The 25,053-nt window shown below is 35.5% G+C and overlaps 2 protein-coding genes across 3 annotated transcripts in view; one reads left to right on the plus strand and one right to left on the minus strand.

Annotated features, from left to right (window-relative positions):
• chga (chromogranin A) overlaps positions 1–9,872 on the plus strand; it is a 28,107-nt gene extending 18,235 nt beyond the window's left edge. Inside the window, exons 7-8 of one of the 2 annotated variants that reach the window (XM_056481390.1) lie at positions 6,773–7,140; positions 9,347–9,872. In XM_056481390.1, the coding sequence (XP_056337365.1) occupies positions 6,773–7,140; positions 9,347–9,430 (452 nt within the window). In that variant the 3' untranslated portion in view covers positions 9,431–9,872. Of the gene's footprint in view, positions 1–6,769; positions 7,141–9,346 lie in introns of both variants that reach the window. The other variant, XM_056481389.1, reaches the window with a different exon arrangement.
• Positions 9,873–13,848: 3,976 nt separating this feature from the next.
• Positions 13,849–25,053, minus strand: part of itpk1a (inositol-tetrakisphosphate 1-kinase a) — a 36,066-nt gene continuing 24,861 nt past the window's right edge. Inside the window, exons 8-11 of the mRNA XM_056445372.1 lie at positions 22,833–22,998; positions 18,919–18,986; positions 18,536–18,698; positions 13,849–15,209 (exon numbers count right to left, since the gene is read on the minus strand). Coding sequence (XP_056301347.1) covers positions 14,920–15,209; positions 18,536–18,698; positions 18,919–18,986; positions 22,833–22,998 — 687 coding nt within the window. The 3' untranslated portion in view covers positions 13,849–14,919. The remainder of the gene's footprint in view (positions 15,210–18,535; positions 18,699–18,918; positions 18,987–22,832; positions 22,999–25,053) is intronic.

Genomic DNA, 25,053 nt, shown 5'->3' on the forward strand with positions numbered 1-25,053 from the left:
CAATGAGGCCAGTTCTCTGGGGCCTCTCAGATTCAGAGAGCTCCTTATGAGAGACTTGATACCTGGAAACAAGTGTAGATGAACACAGCTTAAGTGTGTATCTGATATACACAAAGAAATGGGAAATGTTATTTGTTCCTCCTGAATGCTGGCCGAGCACTATTATTTTCTGTTCTGTGACATTTCCTGATCTGATTCTGATTCACTCGCTCGATTCAATTTGATCATGATGATCCAATGATTACAGTTTATTCAGTTCTGATTCACTTGGGTTTATTTCAGTTTAAATGTCCATTTGTCTGATTATGAAAAGGCAAAAGTACCATTTTTTTTGGAAGAGTCAATCATTTGAGGAACCAGATTACAAAGTATGTCTTGGGTGTACTAAAAAATAAATAATTTGTTTGTGAATCTAATAAAACTGGTCCCAATGAAGGCTTAAAAAGCCAGCTTATAATAGAAGCAGCTCATTTATTAATGAATAAGACTACATGTGGGCTGTGCTGTATGCTTTTGATGCTCTAATAAGAACCAGCATAAAGAGTCACTTGTTGATGAATCAGGCTGCACCAGCTGTCCAATGTTTTTATTGATTAATAGAGTGTTTTCATTATGCATCATTAGTTGCTATATTGTTGGCACAGTAAACAATGCCACTAAACCAAATGAAACTTTAGTCATTAATTATTATTTAGTTATTTAATTATTGAGGAGAATTTCTTTAGAGTAATATAGACTGCCAAACGTTCTAACAAATCAAGCAGAAGATATTTAAAACGTTTGAGGAACAAATGATTGTAGTTGGCTAAACTGGACCAGAATTTCCATTGCAATATTTACATTAGTTCTTATTTTCTGTCAAGAACAGTGAAATATTAGACTAATATCTTAATTAATGCTGCTAATATGTATATTTCACCACCTATTCAATTCAGTTTGTCAAATACTGCCCTCTTTCCTGATTCCTAAAGCCGTCTCTATATGATTTATCAGCGTCCACATGTTTTTTAGAGTTTAAATAAGCAGAACAATGTATTCAGTAATATATTAGAAGTGCACCATGCTGTTTACACATGCTGCTGCGCACACATGTAACTGAGCAAATCTTGACGTAAGAGAAAACCCTTTATAAAATACAGCCCATAACAGTCATTTGCTCATGACTACACAAGTGGCCCCAATCATTTTTGATTCGTCAGTAAGACCCAGCTCATAATAATCACTTGTTCATCTTGTATGTTTTTGATTCCCTAAAAAGCTGAGTTAAAAAAATTACAGCCCAAAAAGTACACTAGTTGTTCTGGAACCAGCAAATAGGAGACATTTATTTGTCTTGATTTGAGCTTGAATGGTCATGCTGTATGTGACTGATTCACTAACAGCTTGCAAGAGCCATTTGTTTATGAATAATACACTGGTGTCATTTTTAAAAACAGATTTGTTTCTACATTTGGATAGAAAGATTTTGTCTTAATCGCATTTTATACAGATTAAGAACTCAGAATTCACTATGGATAAATCGGAGTGCTCAAACTTTTTTTTATGAAGGTCAAAAAACCAAACTTGATTGAGGGCCGTGGGCCAAAGGTAAATATATTAAGCTCTATTACAATATTGCCATAGTGATTTCCTCATTTACTACAAAATATATAGAAAATATTACTTTAATCATATTAACTAATGCATTATATATGTATTTTATAAGGAACATATTATAATGAAAACATAAGAATTCCATTCAAGTTTAATGCTGAATACACTAGACAAGCTGCACCTGCCTTTGCCTTGATTTGCTTACTGAGGACTTCTGAATTGTGGTCTATCCATTGAACAACAGTATGTTTTTTTTCTTTTAAATTTGATTCATTTACAACATTTAATTCAAACATTTAATTCCTTTTTTACACCTCAAAAATAAAACTAACTACTGATTATGTTAAATTAAGGTTATGTTAAATTAGAAATGACAATGTGTATTAAAAGGCAATAACCCCAACCCTTCCTCAAACTCTCCCTCTCCTCTCAGATGGATGGCGGGCCAAATCAAAGATTACCATGGGCCAACTTTCGCCCGTGGGCCCTAGTTTGAGAATCTCTGGTATAAATGATACATTTATATGTAAAAAATAATGTTACATTGTTTTTGAATTTTGCATTAAAACACAAAAAACTACAATAGATAATTATAAATATTTTAACTAATTATGAGGTGTAGCATCATAATAAATATAGTTTTTGCCAAGCTGTACGATACATGGATTTGAATTAGAATGTTTTTCCCTTTAATTTTGTGACTTTTGATTTGATCATGACTCTATGAGCTTATCAAGAGAGTGTAAAGCATTCAGGCACAAGAAACTGTACCATTTGTAACTACTAAAAATATTTTGTTGAAGATTTCTGTACCTGAATTCTTACAAAATAGAGCTATTTATAAGCCATCTGGTGATATTGTATTCATATCACAATATATATCTCAGAAAAACAAAACAAAACATTGTAATGTCAGACTTTTCCAATATCATGGAGCCCTATTTCTAAATTCATCCATGGTCAACACTGACCGACGGAGGCCTACTACTATATTAGCATTGGTGTTTGGCCACTGCATCCCACATTCTCAACATGAAAGTCCTGAAAGCACCATAATCCATCCATGATCATGTGTGTAGTACCTAAAGCCCAGCGGAATGAAGAAAAATCCACAGTGCTCCTACAAACCATTTGTCACCCTTCGATCAATAGCAACATAATCAGCACTCTTTGAAAGGCGTGAGCAACACGGCTGTCCTGAGAGAATTCATACAGCAGGCAGTAGCTCAGGCACTGAAGAGCTACAGAATAACAGCGGGAGATTGTGTCTAAGACAGGAGGCAGGAGGGAGGGATGGGAAATGAAGATTAATAGAGGAATTTAGCCGTGCCTCTTGAACGGGGCCGGAGTGGCAGTGCCTCCATCTATGAAATGAAATCCACGCTGTGCTGTGGCCCGCTGAATCGATACTATAATTGATGTTGGAGGCCGTCCAGATCAGCCGACTGCCTGAAGCCTGTTAAAAGTGTCCCTCAGATCCCAGAGAAACTTAGTAAAAAAGGCCAGACGTTTTGTGCACAACAGTTTAGCTTTAGTGCTTTTGTTAATAGAAGCATTAATAGGGGAGTGTGTTTATGGAGATAGTAGGACAGATTGAACAGTGACATTTTTAAAAGAATAAGAGGCATCAGACTGTGTTTAAATGGACTATCGTCTGATATTAACACAAAGACAATATTCTGATTAATGTAAGCAGAGATGTTTGGTTACCTTAAATCAGGGGTGCCCACACTTTTTCAGCATGCAAGCTACTTATAAAAAGACCAAGTCAAAATGATTTGACTAATATAAAAATGCAAAACATATATTTATTTATAAACATATTGACAATTCTGTATTTGCACAACATATGAAGAGTTTAAGCATTATTCGCAGCCTCCTTTGTTTATGTTGAGTTATTTCACGTTAAAGACCATCAAAATAGCTTATTTTTTTGCCATAAAAAAAGAAATTACTAAACTTACACACAAGAGCTTGATAAAAATGCTCAATTTAGAAGAAGATTTCAGATGGCATTTAGAGGTTTTTGCATCTGAACTCATATATTGCTGTACCTTGCATAACTGTATGAATCAGTATGAACCCATATTGTGGAATAACCTACAACTCTGTACATATTTTTGTCATTACCTTTGATGACTTGCACTGAATGGAATCAGCCAGGGAAGCATAATCTGGACAGTAGTTGCTGATAGCCAGCCTCAAGCACACTACCAAATGATCATCAGTCATGGTGGAACGATATTTGGACTTAACTGCGCCAACTTCGAAAAGTGCTGCAAAACTGTGTAGCTTTGCAGCACTTACACTGTAAAATGTAATAAGTTGACTTAGATAAATTGAGGAAACCGATTGCCTTAAAATTTCTAGTTAAAGTAGTGTTTTAATTTTAAGTGAGCATAACTTAAAACAGTTTGTATTTACAACTTACTAATAAAGTAAACTTCAGTAGCTTTGACTCAAAATAGTCAGTTGTGTTAACTTATTATTAGTGTTCACATTACTAGGAAAATATTAGGAAACTGATTGTCTTAAAATGATTAAGTAAGCTGAACTAAAACATTTAAGTAAAGACAAAATCCAATACCTTACACACGCTAAGGGCCATCTTGTTTTTATGCGGTGGGTCATTAGCCCAACACTCAACCCCCAACCTGGAGGACCAGGACATACACACACGCACGCACGCACGCACGCACGCACGCACGCACGCACACACGCACGCACGCAGACACACACACACACACACACACACACACACACACACACACACACACACACACACACACACACACACACACATTCATCACAGACATTTTAGGTTACCCAACTCACCTACAGTTTGGACTGTGGGGGAAACCAGAGCACCTGGAGGAAATCCACATGAGCACGGGGAGAGCATGCAAACTCCACACAGAAATGCCAACTTGCCTTGCCAGAGCTCAAACCAGCAACCTTCTTTCTGTGAAGTGACAGTGTTATTCACAGCACCACCGTGCCACCCTAAAAACCAATATCTATACTTTTAAAACATTTTATTGTATTATATAGCCTATGCATACAGCAAAAAACAAAATAACACTTTATAACAAGTAATTTTCAGCCAAGGTTTAATGTAGTAATAATAATAATAAATAAATAATAATAAATAAATTATATTTATATAATATTAGTTATTTATTATTATATAAATATTTTATAATATATAAAATATTATAATTTATTATATAATCATATAAATATTATTCAATTTATTAATATTAATATATTTGAAAAAGCTCTCAGATGTATTATGCTTGTATTTTATTATGGTTAAGTTTTAATTCTTGTTTCCTCAGTTCATCATCATCATTCTCTATTATTAACATGCTTTTGACACATGACCACGCGAAAGTTGTAAATGCATATTATTGTAATTCAAGATTACTTGAATCTATTTAGTTTAACAACTTAATGTTCTAAAAAGTTTGGACTACTTGTTTAAATATTGTAAAATCAACAAACTGATTCATAATAAGTTAACTGCACTTAATTTTTCGAGTGAGAACAGCTATTGCTTTTTACAGTGTAGTGAAGTTGGTTTTACGCATGGTTTTACGCATTTACGCTGGCCTGTATGTCAATCAAGCGACAAATTTCAGTGAGGATGGATGATAGGCTAACGTCTATTTTTAATGACATGCGATCTTTTGCGATCGGCCAGTAGATCGTAATCGACGTATTGGGCACCCCTGCCTTAAATGGATAGTTCATTCATTTATTTTTCCTTCAGCTTAGTCCCGTATATAGTTGAAGTCAGAATTATTAGCCCCCCCCGTTTATTTTGTCCCCAATTTCTGTGTAACGGAGAGTAGATAATAGTTTTAAAAAGTCATTTCTAATGACTGATTTATTTTATCTTTGCCATAATGACAGTAAATAATAATTTACTAGATATTCTTCAAGACAATTCTATACAGCATACAGTGACATTTGAAAGCTTAACTAGGTTAATTAGGTTAACTAGGCAGGTTAGGGTAATTAGGCAAATCATTGTATAACAATGGTTTGTTCTGTAGATTATCTAAAATAAAATAAGGGGCTAATAATTTTGACATTAAAATGGTTAATAAAAAAATAAAAACTGCTTTTATTCTAGCCAAAATAAAACAAATAAGAAGAAAAAATATTATCAGACACACTGTGAACATTTCATTGCTCTGTTAAACATCATTTGGGAAATATTTTAACAAGAAAAAATATATAAAGGGGGGCTAATAATTCTGACTTTAACTGTATATCAGGGGTCACCACAGCGGAATGAACCGCCAACTATTCCGGCATGTGTTTTGCGCAGCGGATGCCCTTCCAGCCGTAACCCATTACTTGGAAACACCTATACACTCTCACATTCACTCATGCATTCATACACTACGGCCAATTTAATCCATACAATTCACCTGTACCACATGTCTTTGGACTGTGGGGGAACTGGAACTGGAGGAAACCCATGCAAACATAAATAGAGCATGTAAACTCCACATAGAAATGCCAACTGGACCATCCGGGACTTGAACCAGCGACCATCTTGCCCGTGCTGCCCCACCCATGGATAGTTTACATAAAAAAATTAAAAATCTATCAGTAATTACTTCAAAATTATTTAATTATTCCAAACCCTCGAGGCCTTCGTTCATTTTCTAAACACAAGTAAGAGCAAGAAACACAGCAAGAGCGAGAAATTGTATCCACATTGTCTATTAGCATGATGATAATCATTAACTGCACTCCAGGCTTTCACACAGTTAACAATGTAACACCAAAAAACCATAATGAAGACAAGCTGTGTGTTGATATATGAAACTCTGGAGGTAATATTACATGGCGCCACATAGAAACCTAATGATGTTTGCCATTAATCGATGTATGTGCTATAACATGTAAAAACTTATGTAAACACTCATTATATTGCTGTATTCAAAATAAGGTAAATAATTAGATTACTGATGTCCATGCAAACGTACCCACAGCCAGTGAGCAGACAGCTGGCAAGAGACAGAGTTTAATTTAACAGAGTGCTGCCTTTGCTGATGCTGCACAAAACTAAGTGCGTGTGTGTGTGTGTGTAATAGTGAGAGGAGACAAAGATAGAGAAGGTATAATAATAATAATCTTAACCTTGTCCCCTTTTCATCAGAAGGGCCAACAGCCACAGATGATGTCGAAGTGAATCCCGATGTGAAACAATCCGTCATGGAGGACAATCAAGAACACAAAGGAGACGAAACTGAGAGAACGCATTCAAAAGAAGAGCCAGAAGAAGACGAGGAGGAGAAGAAAAGAGAGGTTGGAGTGAAGCGCTGGAGTCGTGTAAGTAAAGTGTCCCACAAGAGAGTGGAGACGAGCCCAAAAGTTGATGAACGCTGGGAGCCCCAGCACTCCAAGGAGAGAGAGGACCAAGAGGGGGATCTGTGGAGAAGCCCAGAGGAGCAGGAGCTGCAGCTGATGGCACAAACCCAAACACAGGACAAACGTGAAGAAGAGGGCAGTGGCAGCAGGAAGACTGGGGTATGGTGCCTACTTGCACTTTTTTTAACCCTTGTGTTACGTTCAAAATTTAGGTATGACTTTTATCTTGTGGGTCAAATTTACACTGTAAAAAATGTTGGGTTCTATAAAATTCCTTCTTGTTGACCCAACATAAATAGATTCATTTATTCATTTTCTTTTCAGCTTAGTCCCTTTATTAATCAATGATCACCACAGCGGAATGAACCGCCAACTTATCCAGCATATGTTTTTACGCATCGGATGCCCTTCTAGCCAAAACCCAATTCTGGGAAACACCCACACTTTCACACACACATACACTACAGCCAATTTAGTTTATTAAATTCACCTGTACCGCATGTCTTTGGACTGTGGGGGAAACCGGAGCACCCGGAGGAAACCCACGCGAACATGGGGAGAACATGCAAACTCTACATAGAAGTGCCAACTGACCCAGCTGGGGCTTGAACCAGTGACCTTCTTGCTGTGAACCGATCGTGCTACCCACTGCGCCACGGTGACGCCCAAATTGATTGAGTTAACTTAATTGTTTTTACAAATTTAAGCGGATTAAAAATTTAAATTCCCCTCCTACAAAAAAACTTAAGAATTGTGTTGATTCAGCTCATTTTAAATAAGCAGCTTGAAGAAGCAGCAAACATCAATTTTTTTGTGTACCTGCTTGGGATTTAATCTAAAACACCAATATTGGTTTATGAAACCACACAGAAATGACATAGGAATAGTACATTTTAAAATAAATGTTCATAAATAACATACATTCATGAAATACGCTCAAAGAGGCCATGGTTAGTGAATTTAGTGCTGGTGAACAGTGTACTGATAAATAAACATCAAATAAAACAGTTTTGAGTGTCACGGTGGCGCAGTGGGTAGCACAATCACTTCACAGCAAGAAGGTCGCTGGTTTGAGCCTTGGCTGGGTCAGTTGGTATTTCTGTGTGGAGTTTGCATGTTCTCCCCGTGTTGGCGTGGGTTTCCAGGTGCAGGTTCAAAGACATATGGTATAGGTGAATTGGGTAAGCTAAAATTGCCCGTTGTGTGTGTGTGTTTGGATGTTTCCCAGTGATGGGTTGCAGCTGGAAGGGCATCCACTGCATAAAACATGTGCAGGATAAGTTGGCGATTCATTCCGCTGCGGCGACCCCGGATTAATAAAGGGACTAAGCTGAAAAGAGAATAAATGAATGAAAATAGTTTAGAACAACAGATTTAAAAGTGGCTCGGCCAATCAGAATCAGGGACAGAAATTCATTTGTTTTTAATGTTGTTTAAAATATATAGTTTGTGAATATGACCTTCAAAAGTATTGAAGTACTATTTTTAACTCTCCATTTATAAAATATACCCAGTATAAATCCTGTCTGAGGAGTGAAACTTTCTAGGCATGTTCATGAACGATTCTGAATGAAAATAAGATGTCAAAAATTTTATACAAACAAATAATATAAATATTAACTAATATTATTGACAGTTCTAAAATATTTTTATGCAATACTAATATATATTTTGAAACCTTAATACAGCTCACTAACAAAACACACTGAAAAATGCTTTTTTACTAAGAGTTTTTGTCTTGTTTCTAGTCTAAATATCTAAAAATCTTTCAAGCAAGAATCCTTTTCTAATCAAGCAAAAGAATATTGACTTATTTTTAGCAATAAAATGAAAAATCAAGTGAGTTTTTCTTTAAAACCGGACAAATAATCTGCCAGTGGGGTAAGCAAAATATTTTTATTTCTAAGCAGAAACAAGATTATTTGGCAGATTTGTATTTATTATATATTTTTTGCATTTTTAATTTTTACATTTTATTTCTGAAAACAAGACAAACATTTTTACTTGTCTAGAAAATGCTTCTAGATTTAAGACGTTTTAGATATTTGGACTAGAAACAAGTCTAAAACCAAGAAAGAAAAGGATTTTTTTGCAGTGCATGGGTAATAATGAATCAGCAAAAAGATCAGAAATCAGCATTGATAATAATAGAAATTTCTTGAGCAGCAAATCTGCATAGTACTAATTTCAGAAGGACCGTGTGATGCTGACAACTCTAGCAATGATGCAGAAATAAAAAGCAGTTACGTAATTTCACAATAGCACAGCTTCTATTGAATATTTGACCAAATAAATGCAGAGATGTGTTCTTCATGTGTGTACATAGATGTTTCCCTAATGATCTTCTTTTGTGTCTTGTCATCAGGATGCTGAGATCGAGAGTCTGGCTGCCATTGAGTCTGAATTAGAGAGCGTGGCTCAGAAGCTCCATGATCTGAGACGAGGCTGATCGGCTCCAGCTCTCCTTCTCTTTCACGTCTGCCCTTCATCTCTCCTTCAGTAGAAAGGCATGTAAACTGGAGATGAGGCTCAGTTCACAGCAGCGCAAGCTCTTATCTCAGCGCCCATTCCCTACATGTGTAACATCAACCCTCCAAGCCAAAACATTTACGTCTCTTCCCTTTCCTTGCGCTCCGCTTTGCTTTATCGTGCTTGCTTCCTGAAGAAATTTGGGCATTGAGTACATCCTGTCTCAAATATTTGCTAAAAACTAGCTGGAATTATCACGCTAGGTTGACATTTTAAATATACTCAAGAGTACACATCTGAAAGATTGTACCTAATAATATGGAGTCTTATGATCCATATGCAATAATAATGTTTTTATTAAATATGGTGACGACTGTGTTTAAATGGTTTTTGGGATTCCAGAAAACAAATAAAGAAGTGTTTCAAAGTGATTCCACATGATGTGCAAAGTGTGTGAGTCTGAACTAAACATCAAGAGAGCGCGCAAACAATCATAGTATTCACAATGTTTTATTACCTGGTTTATATTATTTCAGACGGCTCTTTTCTCAATGATAGAAAAAAGGATTAGCATATTTACAAAGTGTACATCTTGTACAAGTAAAACACAACGTCGTGGGGCACGAAACATCAATGGAAGTGATTAAATAGCAAATTTAACACATTTAACACAACAGTGTTGGGGTAACGCATTACAAGCAACGCGAGTTCCGTAATAATATTACTTTTTTAAGTAACGAGTTTAAAGTAACGCATTTAAAATTAAAATAAAGTAATAATATTTGAGTTACTGTTTTGAAAATGTAATGCGAGTTACTTTTTAGTTTAATTAAATAAATAATAATTAAAAATTGCTGAATTAAAATGAAATTAGTCTCAATGAATCGCAGTCAATAAGGAAGTGTGTTCATTATTTTGAATGCATCGAAGAAAAGATAAGGGGATTATCTGAATGGACAGTGAGGCTACGTTGACACTGTGAGGTTTAGTGCTCAAATCAGATTTTTTCTCAGATTAGATTTTTTTTTCTGCATGGCTGTTCAAACTGCTCTTATAAATGTGGCCAATATCGGATTTGCAGTTTGACAGCACAAAATGTCTAATTATGCACACAATTTGTAAGCTATAGTCTATGAAGTAAGCACGTTGTCAGATCATGCTTATATGATTGTTTCCCTTTTCACAGACAACTGTGGTGTATTTTATGAACTGTAAATGATTGTTCTGCTACTACTAATGTGTATTTCGGCATTTGAAATTTAAAATAAGTCACTTGTGATAGAAAACACTGATTATTTGTGATTTATGACAAGCGCGGCGCGAGGCTCTCTGGTTTTGTGAATTCATCAAGAAAGAATGAGCAGCCGCAGACTGAACTGTGAAGGCGGAGTTGGTTTATCTCTGTTTGCAGAGTTATTTCATTTTACTTAGATATAAACAACAGACACATGCAGAAGGGGGGGTTTGGGTGCTTGAGCACCTGCCCTTTTTTTCTCACGGAGAGAAAGTTCCCCCTCCTTTGCAACTAACCAGTTTGGTTAAGAACCAGTTTTGCAGTTTAGTGGCTAAAGCTACGGTCACACTTGACTTTTCTTCCCATAGACTTCCATTCATACGCATGCGAATACGTCAGACCGGAAACGCGGGGTCATGCGTCAAGTTTCGCATGTTGCTGCAGTGCAAAGTTCAATCTTGGTGAACTCTGACCTGCGAAATCGCATCACTTGACTGCGTGAGACCCATCGAGGATCAAAACAGGACCTCTCTGGACAGATATTTAAAGCATGGAACAATCGCTCGCTTTTTTTAATGTCTAATCATCTTGTTTAATACCGCCCCTTTTCGCAGCGCCGCACGACAGAATTTCGCACACACAAAGCCCGGTGTGACCGCACCTTATAATTCGTACGAGTTCAGTCGTTCGAAATTGTACGATTTTAAAAAGGAGGGATGGCACCTAACCCCACCCCTAAACCCAACCATCATTGGGGGATGAGCAAATCGTACGAAAATGTACGAATAAGATCAGACAAATTCATATGAATTAGCCACTAAATCAAAAAGGTAAGAATTGCTGTGAGATTGTGTTGCTTTTGCCTTGTTATTAAAATGTACAGAATGACGCATGTCACTCGAAGATTATGTAAAAGTCACATGAAATCCCTCATAACCTTTCACACTGCGGTCGCATTGCAAAACATCAGATCTGTGTCTGATTTAATACTACATATGAAAGTGGCACAAATCTGAAGTGAAAAGATCAGATTCCATGCGGTTTGGGCTGTTCACACTGTCATTGCCTGAGTCACATGTGGGCAAAAAAATCTGATTCATGCCACATTTGCCTGCAGTGTGAGCGTAGCCTCATTTACTTAAGACAAATAGTACAAAAGTAGCAAACGCATTGCTTTAAAATTTCATTAATCTGTATATACGGCATGTATAGCTCTGGGGTCAGGAAGTTCTCAGATAACATTATCCTAAAATATAATTTTTTGATATGTTTTTTTAAAGGTAAATGTTGGTGTAGGTTATAAAGTGTGTTGTTAATCGCAGAGCTCCTCTATTAAAAAAGAAAGAAAGAAAAAAAAAAGAAGTTCTGAAACTGATCAAGCCTCAGCTAGGTGATAAAAGTAACTCAAAAGTAACGTAAAGCATTACTTACCATAAAAAGTAACTAAGAAACACAACTAGTTACTTTTTTGGGGAGTAACTCAATATTGAAATGCATTAAAGTAGCTTTCCCCAGCACTGTTTGTCAATCATATTGTGTCCTGTATGACTTTGTTTAATGAGGGATGTTTACATGGCAATAATCTACTAAAAGCAAAATGGTTATTTTTTTGCATTTACGCACAGACAACAACTATTTACACAAATCCATGAAAACACAATTATAAATGTGTGCCAGGGCAGTACTTGATGATGCTAGCTTGTGTGGATTTTCTGAAAAGAGGTCAGTGCGCACATCACAAGGAAACAAGGCAGGTGGAACATTCATTCATTTACTTTTCAGCTTAGTCCCTTTATAAATCAGGGGTTGCCACAGCGGAATGAACCGCCAACTTATCCAGCATATGTTTTACGCAGCGGATGCCCTTCCAGTTGCAACCCATCACTGGGAAACACCCATACACTCCCACTCACACACATACACTATGGACAATTTAGCTTACCCAATTCACCATTAGTGCATGTCTTTAGACTTGTGGGGGAAACCAGAGCACCCGGAGGAAACCCACGCCAACACGGGGAGGACATGCAAACTCCATGTTTCTCCACACAGTAACGCCAACTGACCCAGCCGAGGCTCAAACCAGCAACCTTCCTGCTGTGAGGCAACATCGATACCCACTGCGCCACCCAGCAGGTGCAACATATGAAACAAAATAGTAAACCAACAAAAATTGACACACTGACACCTATTTATTTAGATTAAACAATATTTTAAACATATTTTCTGTATTTACAGTTTTTCTCCCCTTTCAGGTTGATTGGCTAATTAGCGTAGTTAATGGTGTTATGTGGTATAAATGATCAAATGAAAATTATTTAGATTACATGTTTGACCTGATCAAGACCTTTGAATTGTTTAGTACTATGTATTTTTTCATGTCGGATGTTGACCATTGTCAGATGTTTGCCTTCAGTAAGTTTCACAGGCTCTGAAAACGTAGCCCTATATACATTTCTGAAGAGCGTCCCAGGAGGTACGTTTTTTGCCACCAGAGGATGCTGTCAACTGACTGACCGATCACCCCACCACCCCCTACCCTAAACCCAACCGATAGTGTTTTAAAAAGCACCGATGTACCTGTGAAAAGGAATGGTGTCATATCCCATAGCATTCGTTTTAAAGACAAAATGCAGCCATACGTACCTCTGGCTACATAATTTGCGATCGCTAGAAATGTATATAGTGCTACGTTTTCAGAATGAGCCTATATTGTTGTTGTGTAAATGAATGGCCAAAATGTGTAAAAAGTTGAATGTTTTATTAAGAACTGGTGTCACATAAAATCTAAAACATGAGATATTTGGAAAAATGGTAAGACTTTATTTTGATAGTCCATTTTGCACATTTTATTGACTAAAAGCTGCATTGCAACTGCATGCCAATTAATTCTCATTTGAGTATTAGTAGACTGTCTGCTTTATATCTTCTGATATGCTCCTTCAACAGACATTTAACTGACTATAAAAAACTTTGCAAGTACATGTCAATTTACACTTATCCTAACCCCAACCTTACAGTCTACTTATAATCTAATCAGAATGATTTGACATTTAGATGCAATGTAACTTAAATTCAACAAAATGCGTTAAAGAGACCATCAAAATAAAGTGATACCGGAATAGTGTCTACACAGTGAAGTATTGTTCAGAAAAAGGTTGTGCTTCTTTGAACCTTGATTTTAATTTATTGAACAAATACAGTAAAGTGTAAACAGTAAACATACAGAAATATTCTGTGAATGAAATCTAGTCGTACAGGTTGGAAATAACACGTTGAACATTTTCACTTTTGGGTGACAGTCATTTTAGGCAATAAAAGCATAACCCCTATTTGATATCATATGATCTTCCAGTATGCGAGGATTTTACATGAAATGATTCTTCATCTTACTTTCTTTTTTAAAAAAGCAAAAAAGTTGCTGTTGTTGAAACAGATTCATCACTAGCAGATTGCTTAAGACAGCAATAAAAGACTTTCTCTTATTAAGCCACAATTCATACACACCAAAAGAGTCTACAGGGTTCATACAGTCATGGAAAACCTGGAAAAGTCATGGAATTTTGACATGGCATTTTCCAGGCCTGAAAAGTTTTAGAAAAACAGGAGTTTTGGGAAAAGTCATGGAAAACAGATATCTGTATACTTGAATATAGGTTACTTGCTTCTTTTGTGTCCTTGGCCAATCACATTCTCTCACATTATCAGTGATCTAAATCAGTTTTACACAGATATAAATATAAATTGAAACTAAATAGATTGCTGCGTGTTTTATGATATGCTATAATAAATTTGAACATGCATTGTCTTTCTTTTACCACCCATATGTAGACATTGCATGAAACAGTCATGTAAATTTACTTGAAAGTCTTGGAAAAATCATGGAAAAGTCATGGAACTTTAGTAGTAAAAATGTGTATGAACCCTGAGTCTAAGTCTTATTTAAATAGTGCAACGTCTTAATCCAAATCATGACACTCATTTTCCTTTTCAAGCATCTCATTAATATATTAACAATATCTTCATTTTCTCCTTGTTCTGCAAATCAAACTCAGTGCAACATTCATAAAAGAAAAGTAAATCACATTCATTTCCAAGATCAGCTCGTCCCTTTCAAACATTAAATTAAATAAATGACAAAATCAGTAAAACATTTGTTAATTGTTTCAACATTTTGGCACAAATGAATTGTCTGTACACCTATGCACTGATGAGGCACTAATGAAACTCTCTAGTCACTGCGAGGACGTCTCTGCTGTTAAAGTGGATCTGCTGTGCTGGTGAAAGTTCGGAGTCATGCAGCCGCCGCAACAACTCAATCCCTGATGCGGACCCTTCTTGATCCCCTCGCTTTCCATCAACCAGCTGCTGTCGTTTCCCAGCATGCCGCAGTGCACGGTCTGGCTCTGCGCCGTCCCGTTGACTCTCAGGTGCCCGCACGCCACTCCATTGCAAACCTGACCTTGGAGGACGCTGCTGATGTGGCTCAAAAGGTCGTCGAAAAACTCGGGGACTCCTTCGTAACCTGGATTTCAGATGAGAGAAGTGAGATTGGCGAGAGGCAGATTATTAATCATCTGTTGTGTTGCTCCTGCGGCCTCATGGGACTCGTCAGCGGAGCCACTGAGAGATTTCAAAGTGCCGTTCTCTGCTAGATACACAAAATCGCTATGGCAACAGGCGGAAAGAAGGCCAGGTGGCTTTTAGACTTACTACTGTACGCTGACAAACACAGCTGAGCCTCGAGATACTGGCAAAAGTACATTCTCATGTAAACTCTCATGTACTTTTGCCATCATTCACACTGAAAAAAATGAGTCCAAGATGATTCTTTTGATTTGCAAAATTTTATTAAGTTAATAAGAAGTAAACAATTTATTTGGGCTGAGTTTAAACAAACAAATTAAGTTGAACATCACTAAATTTACTTCCAAAGACATGCGTTATAGGTGAATTGGATGAGCTAAATTGTCCAAATGTGTGTGAATGAGTGTGTATGGGTTTTTCCCAGTGATTGATTACAGCTGGAAGGGCATCCGCTGTGTAAAAAAATATGCTGGATAAGTTAGCGGTTCATTCCGCTGTGGCAACCTCAGATTAATAAAGTGACTAAGCGACAAGAAAGTGAATGAATGAATGACTAAATTCAATTTGTTTGTTTAAATTCAACACATAAATAGTTTGCAGACATCATTTTTTTCAGTGTACTTTAGGATTTCAGGTAAACGATAATGTAAAGCTAAAAGAAACAAACTTCAGAGCATCAATAAAGGTCATATACACACTGTAAACCACATTTAAAGGGATAGTTCAACCAAAAATAAAAATTCTGTCGTCATTTACTCACCATTTATTATGAGTTTTTCTTCTGTTTAAAATAAAAGAGGATATTTTGAAATAAGCTGAAAATCTGTAACCATTGACCTCCAGAAAATTTGTTTTCCTATTATGGATGTCAAAGGTCTTCAAAATATCTTTGCACACAAAAAATATTTATTTTTCTGCATGTTCAAACTGCTTATTTAAAATGAGTCAAAACAACACAATGTTTCGGATTTTTTTGGAAATAACTCAACTGTTTTATGTTAAATCGACCTTAATTTGATAAGATAACTTAATCGATTTGTGTTTTGGAATGAAATGAATACATTATGTAGATCCCTGCATTTATTTCAGCGTGTGTTTAACAAAACAAAGAAATTCGTAAAGGTTTGGAACAAGTAATGGATGAGCGAATAATGACAGAATTTTCATTTTTGGGGTGAACTAACTCTTTAATTGTAGGAGTGAATCCACTAAATTATCATTCTGTGTGTAAATATTGCATTTAGCATGCATTATGTTTGAGCAAAATGAAAGGGAGTAAATATGTGTTAGGATCAAACCACTTTATGATTAAAACACTTAGACGAAGGTATCATGTTTCATGTTTGGATGCCTGTGAAGTGTTGTCATGTCCTCCTATTATAGGCAATGTTTATTAAATGACCTTTGAGTTTATGCCATCCAGTTTAAAGATCCCATGAAATTAAAATAAAGTTTTTTTTAGATCTTAGTATCAGTGTTATTAATTTGTAGGATATCTATGTGCTAGTGTGCTCCAAAACGTGTTTCCATCCAAAGTTGTGAATTAACTTTATGCGCAAAACAGGAATATTGCATAAAAGACATGCGAATGATGCAGCGTCTCCATCCAATGCGTCAAAGAAAACAAAATCTCCACTTCCTGATTAACTATTATTTAATAAATGTAATAAATTACTAGCACCTTACAAGACAAATGTTGACATGCAATGAATGTGCGGTGGCATTTGAAGATGTCAAACGCGGAGCACAGACACTCTTGATTCTGGAGTGATTCTGGAATAATATAATAACACTAATACTGAAATGGTCACAGCGTTTTAGAATGACCAAAACAACATTTCAGATGCTTTACAGTGTGCTCAGCCTGCTGGTTTGTCGATTCACACACATTTTTATCATCACATGATCTCTTATGACAAAATCACATGACTTTTTTTAATGCACATACTGGAATTTGTTCGGTAAAAGTGTTTCCATCATAGTTTATGCGCATCTTTTCTTATCGAATAAAACGTTTTTCCTACTCATTTATGTGCATATGTTTTTTATGCGCATTTTCATAATTGATGTGTTACTTGAAGTCTCTATCAGCCAATTTTTTATTCACATATCCAAAATTTGCATAAAAATAGGTGGATGGAAACATAGCTGGTGCAAAAATTCATGTTTAGAAGACATAAAACTGTTATAAACATGTAAAGCTTGTAGTTTGTCACTTCAGCCTAAATGGATCAATGGTTTTATTCACGTCACCTCATATTACAGTTACTCATCACATCATAACCAATCAAACGCTCACTAGTATCTGACATGCCCCGCCCCTTTCAAGACAGTTCTTGTTTGCTTTTCATTTAATGCACTTGAGCTCAACCACTTTCACTGGCAGAGCGGTGATAAAACAAAACAAAAACACTATTGGCTAAACTATGTCCCGCTCTCTCATCGTGTTTCGGTTGAGATTATGTACATTGAAAAAAATTGCATATTTCAAAGCAGTTCATGAGACTTTTAAGTAGGAAAGTTTATATTCTGGCTTCTGGCTTATTTCCATAATAATTTTTTGTGTTCATGTTCACAAAATTAACAATTAATTACCCACAGGTGGTGTTTTCAGAACGTATGGGCACACTAATAAAAACCTCATTCCCTGTAATTAATTGTTTTGCACTGTGCATATAAAAGATATGGAAGGCAATGAGGGCCAAAAGACTTTAAAACAAAATATGTGAAGTTCGATTGTAAATGAATATTTTGACAATGCCATCACATCAACAAGCACAACAGCCAATGTTATTGCTGTACTTGACAATCTATTTGCATTTGCGCCACACTGGTACAATGCAGTATAAATAAACAAACAAAAGACTCTATGTTTGTTCATACTCGTATGTACATATGCAAACATCAGACATTATATGGCCTTCCATAAAAATTCGTCATTAAGGTCAAACCATAAATGTTGACACAATCAAATTGCCTACATTTTCTTTAAAACATTTTGTCCCCAACTGCCTTCCATATTCATGTAAACAGAAGAGACAAATTTGATGCAGATTAGAATGCATGGTTAGAAACTATTTGTCCATTTAATGCTTATTTAAATGTGTATTACATTTAAAACACAACAAAAGATGTGTTTATTACTCCATACTGACACCATGTGGTCCGTCTGGATTATTGCTGGTTTTGATAGTTTGAATAGAGTTCAGTGAATAGAGATAAGCTAAATTACCCAGTTAAAGCACTGTGAGGAACTGCACGTACCCGGGAAAGCGTTGATGTCGATGACGGCGTGTTGCCCGGTCTGGTTGTTGATGATAATGTCAATCCCGAACAGAGAGATGCCAAGGGCCTGGCGTAACTTTCTGGAAATTTTTTGAATGACCTCATTGCTTGGCTTCCAGGACTGACCCTCCATGTTATCCCTCTAGAGGAAACAGGATTTTTTTATGTGGTGAACATATTTTTAAATGCAAAAATGACAAAATGCTTGTGCTCCTTTATAAAGTTTAAAGTTTAGTTAAATACTATCATTCAATCAGATTTTTACATTTTTTATCTAGCTTAAAGGATTCATTTAGGTTTTTGAATTTAGTGGATAAAGCATTAAATGAGTTAAATATACTGTAAAATACATGTGAACTTACACAGGTCAGATGAGAAGAGGACTCTGGTTTGGACACATGATGACTGTTGAAGGATATTGCTCTCCTGTCTAGAATATATTTTAAAAATACAAAGAAAAACAGTCTTTTTTAAAGCTTTGGGTCAATTTTATATCAAGTAATAAATACTATTATTCAGCAAAGTGGCATTAAACTAATCAAAAATCATTTGAAAATCTGATATATGGCAATATCCGCAAAAATTAAATCTCGTAAAAGTTCATATGTGGATTTCAAATTCATTTAAAATATACGTACGTAATATGTGCCAAACTTATGTTTATATATGTATTTTTTTTTTGATCATTGAAATTATATGTATGTATATGTTCTAATATATTAACTGTTATTTAAATGTGTTCATATATACAGTAGCTGTATAAAATAAACATATATGTAATTAATTACAACTACTACTATTACTAATAATAATAATTCCTTAAATTTATATCGAGCTTTTCTGGACACATTTTTGGGGGGGGAATCTCCTCATCCACCACCAGTGTGCAGCATTCACCTGGATGAGGCGATTCCTATGTGGTCTCGCATCTAGGCACTGACAGGCCACAGCACTGCTTAGCTTCAGTGGGTGACCATGTGAGAATTGCAGAGAGCTAGCTGCCGTCATATACTATGCAATACTATACTATGCTATACTTTACTATACTATACTATGTACATATTTGAAACTCTAATGGTTCCAAAAAAATTATGTAAATGGCCATTTTTAGATTTCACATATATAAAACATATGTTGCATACATGACATATATTTTATATATGTGAAATCCAAATATGAACTTGTATGTCATTTCTGCAATTTGCATATATTGCCATATATTAGATTTCATTATGGGAAGTGAGAGTAAAGACACATCGTTTTGAATTAAAGCTGTTAAAATACTGTTTGAAATATTTTGAATAAATTTAAGCTGAACATTTGTAGAATAAACTTTTCATTTAATATGTGACATGTGACAGTATTTTTCTATATTTTTCATCCATTGAGACTTTTACAAACATCAAAAATCATTCTGACCTCATACTTTTGAACAATACATCCAGTAAACATTTAATTTTTCAAAGAATAATCCACATTATATTGCCTCGTTATAAACTTTAAACAAAAGAATTGACCAAATCTAGCCAACAGTGAATTTGCTTGGCCATTGGGGGGCATAATTGACCAAACAACTCTGACATCTGAGGAGAAAACGTTTGAGTTGCTTATTTAATGAATACCACGTCAAAGACTAAATAGAGCTGTTCTCTGTAAGAGTGTCTAAACATCAGCAACATATGCTGAAAGACTGGTCTGGACAGACTGAGAGGCCTCGCCTTCACACAAGTGCCATTAACGTCAATCTCACTTTGTTTCTGATTTTAAACAAAAGCTTAAACCTAATAAAAACTTCCAGAGAATGTAGGTTTGTTAGGATGGGATGTTCTTTGATAGTCTATAACTACCCTAAAGTGATCTGATGTCTAAATACCTCCACCTGGAACCATATAAAGTGCTTTTATTGGCTTTGATGCCTGGCTCTCATACAGAGAGTTGCGAATTGTGAAAACCTTGGTAAATACAAAAAAATACAATGAAATAATCAATATTAAGAGCCAGAAAAAAACTACAAATGTTACTATTCAAAAGTTATAAGTCGTATATGTACAGCAAAGCTAATTTGCTTGGGAAAAAAAGTTTGGGGAAAAAAGGGATATTTCAGAATAGTCCGTCAAATGATCCTTAAGAAATTGTTCTGATATGCTGATTTGGTGATGAAGAAATCTTCAGTGTTGTTGGAATGCTGTAAATGGTGATGCTGTGTAATATCTTTGCAAAACTCATGAGACTATCTCAGATTACTTCTGTAAATAGAACTATAACAGCATGTATTTGAAATATTTGTAAAGTCATTACAGTCTTTTCTTATCAATTTAATGCTTATTAAAATGATTACTTCCTTTCAAAAAATACTGTGCTCAAAATTTTGCAGTAACAAAATAAAAACAAAGTCATTTTTATTAACTACAAATACTACAAGCACAGAACTGAAAACCATGTTTATTACTGTGATTTAAACATTAAACATAAAATTCACATTAACTGAATATATATTAATCATTCATTCATTTTCATTTCGGATTAGTCCATTTATTAATCTGGGGTCGTCACAGTGGTATGAACCAGCAACTTATCCAGCATGTGTTTTACGCAGCGGATGCCCTTCCAGCTGCAACCCAACACTGGGAAACACCCATACACTCTTGAATACATATTAGTGGTGGGAAAAGATTAATCATGATTAACTGCATCCAAAGTAAAAGTTTGTGTTGACATAATATATGTGTGTATTGTGTACATTTATTATGTATATATAAATACACTTTCCCAGAGATGGGTTGCAGCTGTAAGGACATCCACTGTGTAAATCATGTGCTGGATAAGTTGGCGGTTCATTCAGCTGCGGCGACCCCGGATTAATAAAAGGACTAAGCCAAAAAGAAAATGAATGAATGTAAATACAATAAACAATAGATTAAAGTTTTTAACAAGTACAAATACAAATTTCTTGCCTGTATCTATTTTAGGCAGACACTAGACAAAGATGAATCTTATAAGATTGCGTTTGCGCATGCTATCAAAAGCTTTGAAATGATAGGAGTTTGTCTTTAGACTTTGGTATTAAAGGTGCAATGTGTAAGTTTGACACCCAGTGGTTGAACTAGGTTTTGCGTTCCTGGATCAAAACAAATCAAGCGCAGGTTGCCAGATTGACGACCAACAGGAGCATGTGTGTCTGTCGAGCCTAAAGGCTTATTTAAATTGTGTTCAATATAAAAGCAACGGTACACGATAGAAGGAATATTTTCTGTATTAAAATGAGTTTTTTACCATTTCAACCAACACCTCGAATTAATATATTAGAAACAGCTGCTATTTATTGCAGCTGAACAACAGAAAACTGACAAGGATCACCTCAGGTACACCTCATGTGCTTTATTCAGTGGTAAATGCTAACAATATGTGTTTGAATGTCATTTTACATGACATTTATTGCCATACTACTGAAAGCAGCAGCAGATAGTTCACCTCAGATCTTGAAAATAAAATAAACCGTTTAAAATGGAACTTTTAAACTGTCAAATCATGCAAACCAACACATATCAGATTCAGTATCTACATTTAATAACGCTAAATAGTTTTAATATGTATTAATTAGATTATAAAGCTTACCATTTCATTATCTGTGCTTCTGAATGGCTGTATTTAAATTTCTATCGTGTGTTGACTGGTGCAAACAGCCAAATTGCTTATCACTGCAAATCTCCTCACGTAGCGTTTTGTTAGGACACGGGGTTACAATGTACCCTGCTCACCTAAAGTTTCATTCATAATATTTACATTATTTGCTAATTAACAACCTCGTGTGGAACTCTTTTCGGCTTTTCGGTCATGGGCACATGCTTTTTTCTGAATGAATGAAAGAATGAATGAACAAATGACTGAATGAATAAACAAATGACTGACTGAATGAATGAATGAATAAATGACTGAATGAATGAAATACATGGTTTTCCAACATGGCAACCTGGGGTGCTGAAATATAGTTGGCTAAACTGGCATTGGCCGGGTTAAAAGAACCAAAACAAAGACAAACATTTTCAAAGCAGAATATCTGACTTCAGCATTGTTTTTCAGATAAACAAGAATGTTCACTTGACATGTGTCTTAAATATCTGCAAACATATTATGGTATTTTTGTGCTTTACAAGAGTCAAAAACTTACATACAGCACCTTTGTTTTATTTTTGAGACAATGTTTTTACACTTCTGTGCAAATGACATTCATCAAACACTTTGAATCGTCTGTCATTTTGGTGTTGCGCAAACTGACCTGTGGGTCCAGATGGGAAATTCCTAATGGAGGGCCTTTGCACCACACTGTAGGCCTCGCCAACTACAAACACCTTATAGAGCACTGCATTATGGTTAATGAAGCTCTGGAGGACACATGGAGGCTTGATGTCTTTCAGATCTTCCTCACTAAAGATGATGGCCATCTATTAAACAGAAACCACAATTCACAACATTATATAAACATGGTATCTTCAAATGTACAGTAATTGTAAAGCTACAGCATGTGCTTTCACAACATTAACACTGCCACACCAAACCCCCTCAATCCATGCATGTTCCTTTAACTAAGTAAACCTCTGTGCTCACAGTCATAAAACACATGACCATCAACCTGTTTGCACAAACACGCTCGTTCTGCTGTGGATGGTGACACATTAATCTGGTACGCCCCTCATTGTCAACACTGTAAAACAGGGTCATGAGAGTCTTCACACAGTTTTCTGAAGGAATGTGCGCGATCGAGACTTTGCCTGTACATTAGTCACAGAGAATCAAAGATATGGTCGCCATCGCAACAGAGGCTGTTAATCATCCACGAGTACAGCAGCCTGAACTCGCAAAACACAACTGATGGAGAGCTGCAACATTCTGATGAACTGAAAATCCTGACATTTTTGGGGTTTAAAAAACAGATCAAGATCATCCCTGGATTCTGATAAAAATCTGTTAAAAATCTAGAATTGTTTGAATAATTTGTGCTTTTTTTTATTGAAATGAATGATTAGGTGACTCAATCATAAATGCATGTGAAATTTCATATGTTGTTCAATAGATATTTATTTTAAATGGTCCATACATTCTGAAAGTGAGTAGTCTGAATTTTATCAATGTGCTATAATTGCCCTCTTGTCATTATTAGGTGATAGATAGGCCCACACGGAATCTGCGCGCGCAGAATCCCGCAGATTTTCTGCAGATTCCCGCAGATTTTCCGCAGATTCCCGCAGATTTTTAGCCCATTATTAATTCTGTTTATTTACTTGAGTAAATGTGTGTATTAATTCAGTTTTTTAATAATTATAGTAATATTATTGACCAATATGAAAATGTTCATCTGATTTATGTACAAAGCAGTTTGTACAGTAATATTTTCTGTCTTTTACTAGAGATATTATATAAGAGACTTGCTTTGTTTACCAAATAAAGTGAATCTAATTCTAATTGGATTTGCATTTTAAACATTAAATAAAAGTTTAAAAGATATTATTATATTATTTATTTTTTATTTCATATATTAAGGTTGTAGTTATGATACTCCCAAAATAATTTGGCAGAAATCCACAGATTTTTACCAAAATTCTCAGCAGAAATAGCAAAAAATATCCGCAGATTCCGTCTGGCCCTGATAGAGCTATATTAGTTATGTTGCTTCACTGCCATTCATAAATTCCCTTATGTTGCTTCATGTGACAGTATTTATTATATTATATGAGTATTGCGTATCCGAAATTACTACTTTTGGCATTTTACATTATTTGTTGTTCAAAGCACCTCTCAAAGCAAAAAGTGTGTTCAGTGTGTTCAGGAACTAAAAATTCACTTTTTCATTACTGGATGAATCAGCATTACTGAACAAATCATTTGAACGAATGATTAATTGATGTAATCATAAAGACTTCACTTGATTCATTACAGAATGAATCAGCATTTTTGTATGAATCTCCTGAAAAAATTGTTTAATGACATGTTTTAAGAGTCACTGTTGCTACCTACTAGTGTAACAATGTAATTAATGTAGTGTTTATTTGAAGCAGCAAGTTTCTTTTAAAAGGCAAACGACTCTCTTTACAGCATCAGTGGTTTTAGGATCAGACTTCCTAAGCAGCTGAAATGAGTCATTAGATATGTTTCCATTCAAAAATGTGAATTAACTTTATGCGCAAAACTAAATTATAGCATTAAATACGTGAAAATAAATCAGCGTTATCAACCAACTAGTCAAAGAGAACAAAATCATCACTTCCGGCAAATATCCACAGTAATAATGGAATTTGCTGTGGTAGGAGAAGCTGTGTGGAATCTTTTCTTTAGTTATTAAATGACTTGCACCTCAGAAGGCAATCCTGACACGCAGTGAATGCGCGGTGGCGTTTGAAGGCGTGAGACGGAGCACAGACTCTCTTGACATTTCTGAGGTCATGAATAATATAATAACACTAATACTGAAATAGTTAAGGCATTTTAGAATGACCAAAACA

The sequence above is a fragment of the Danio aesculapii genome, chromosome 20, assembly GCF_903798145.1.
Source record: "Danio aesculapii chromosome 20, fDanAes4.1, whole genome shotgun sequence".
Taxonomy (NCBI): Eukaryota; Metazoa; Chordata; class Actinopteri; order Cypriniformes; family Danionidae; genus Danio; species Danio aesculapii.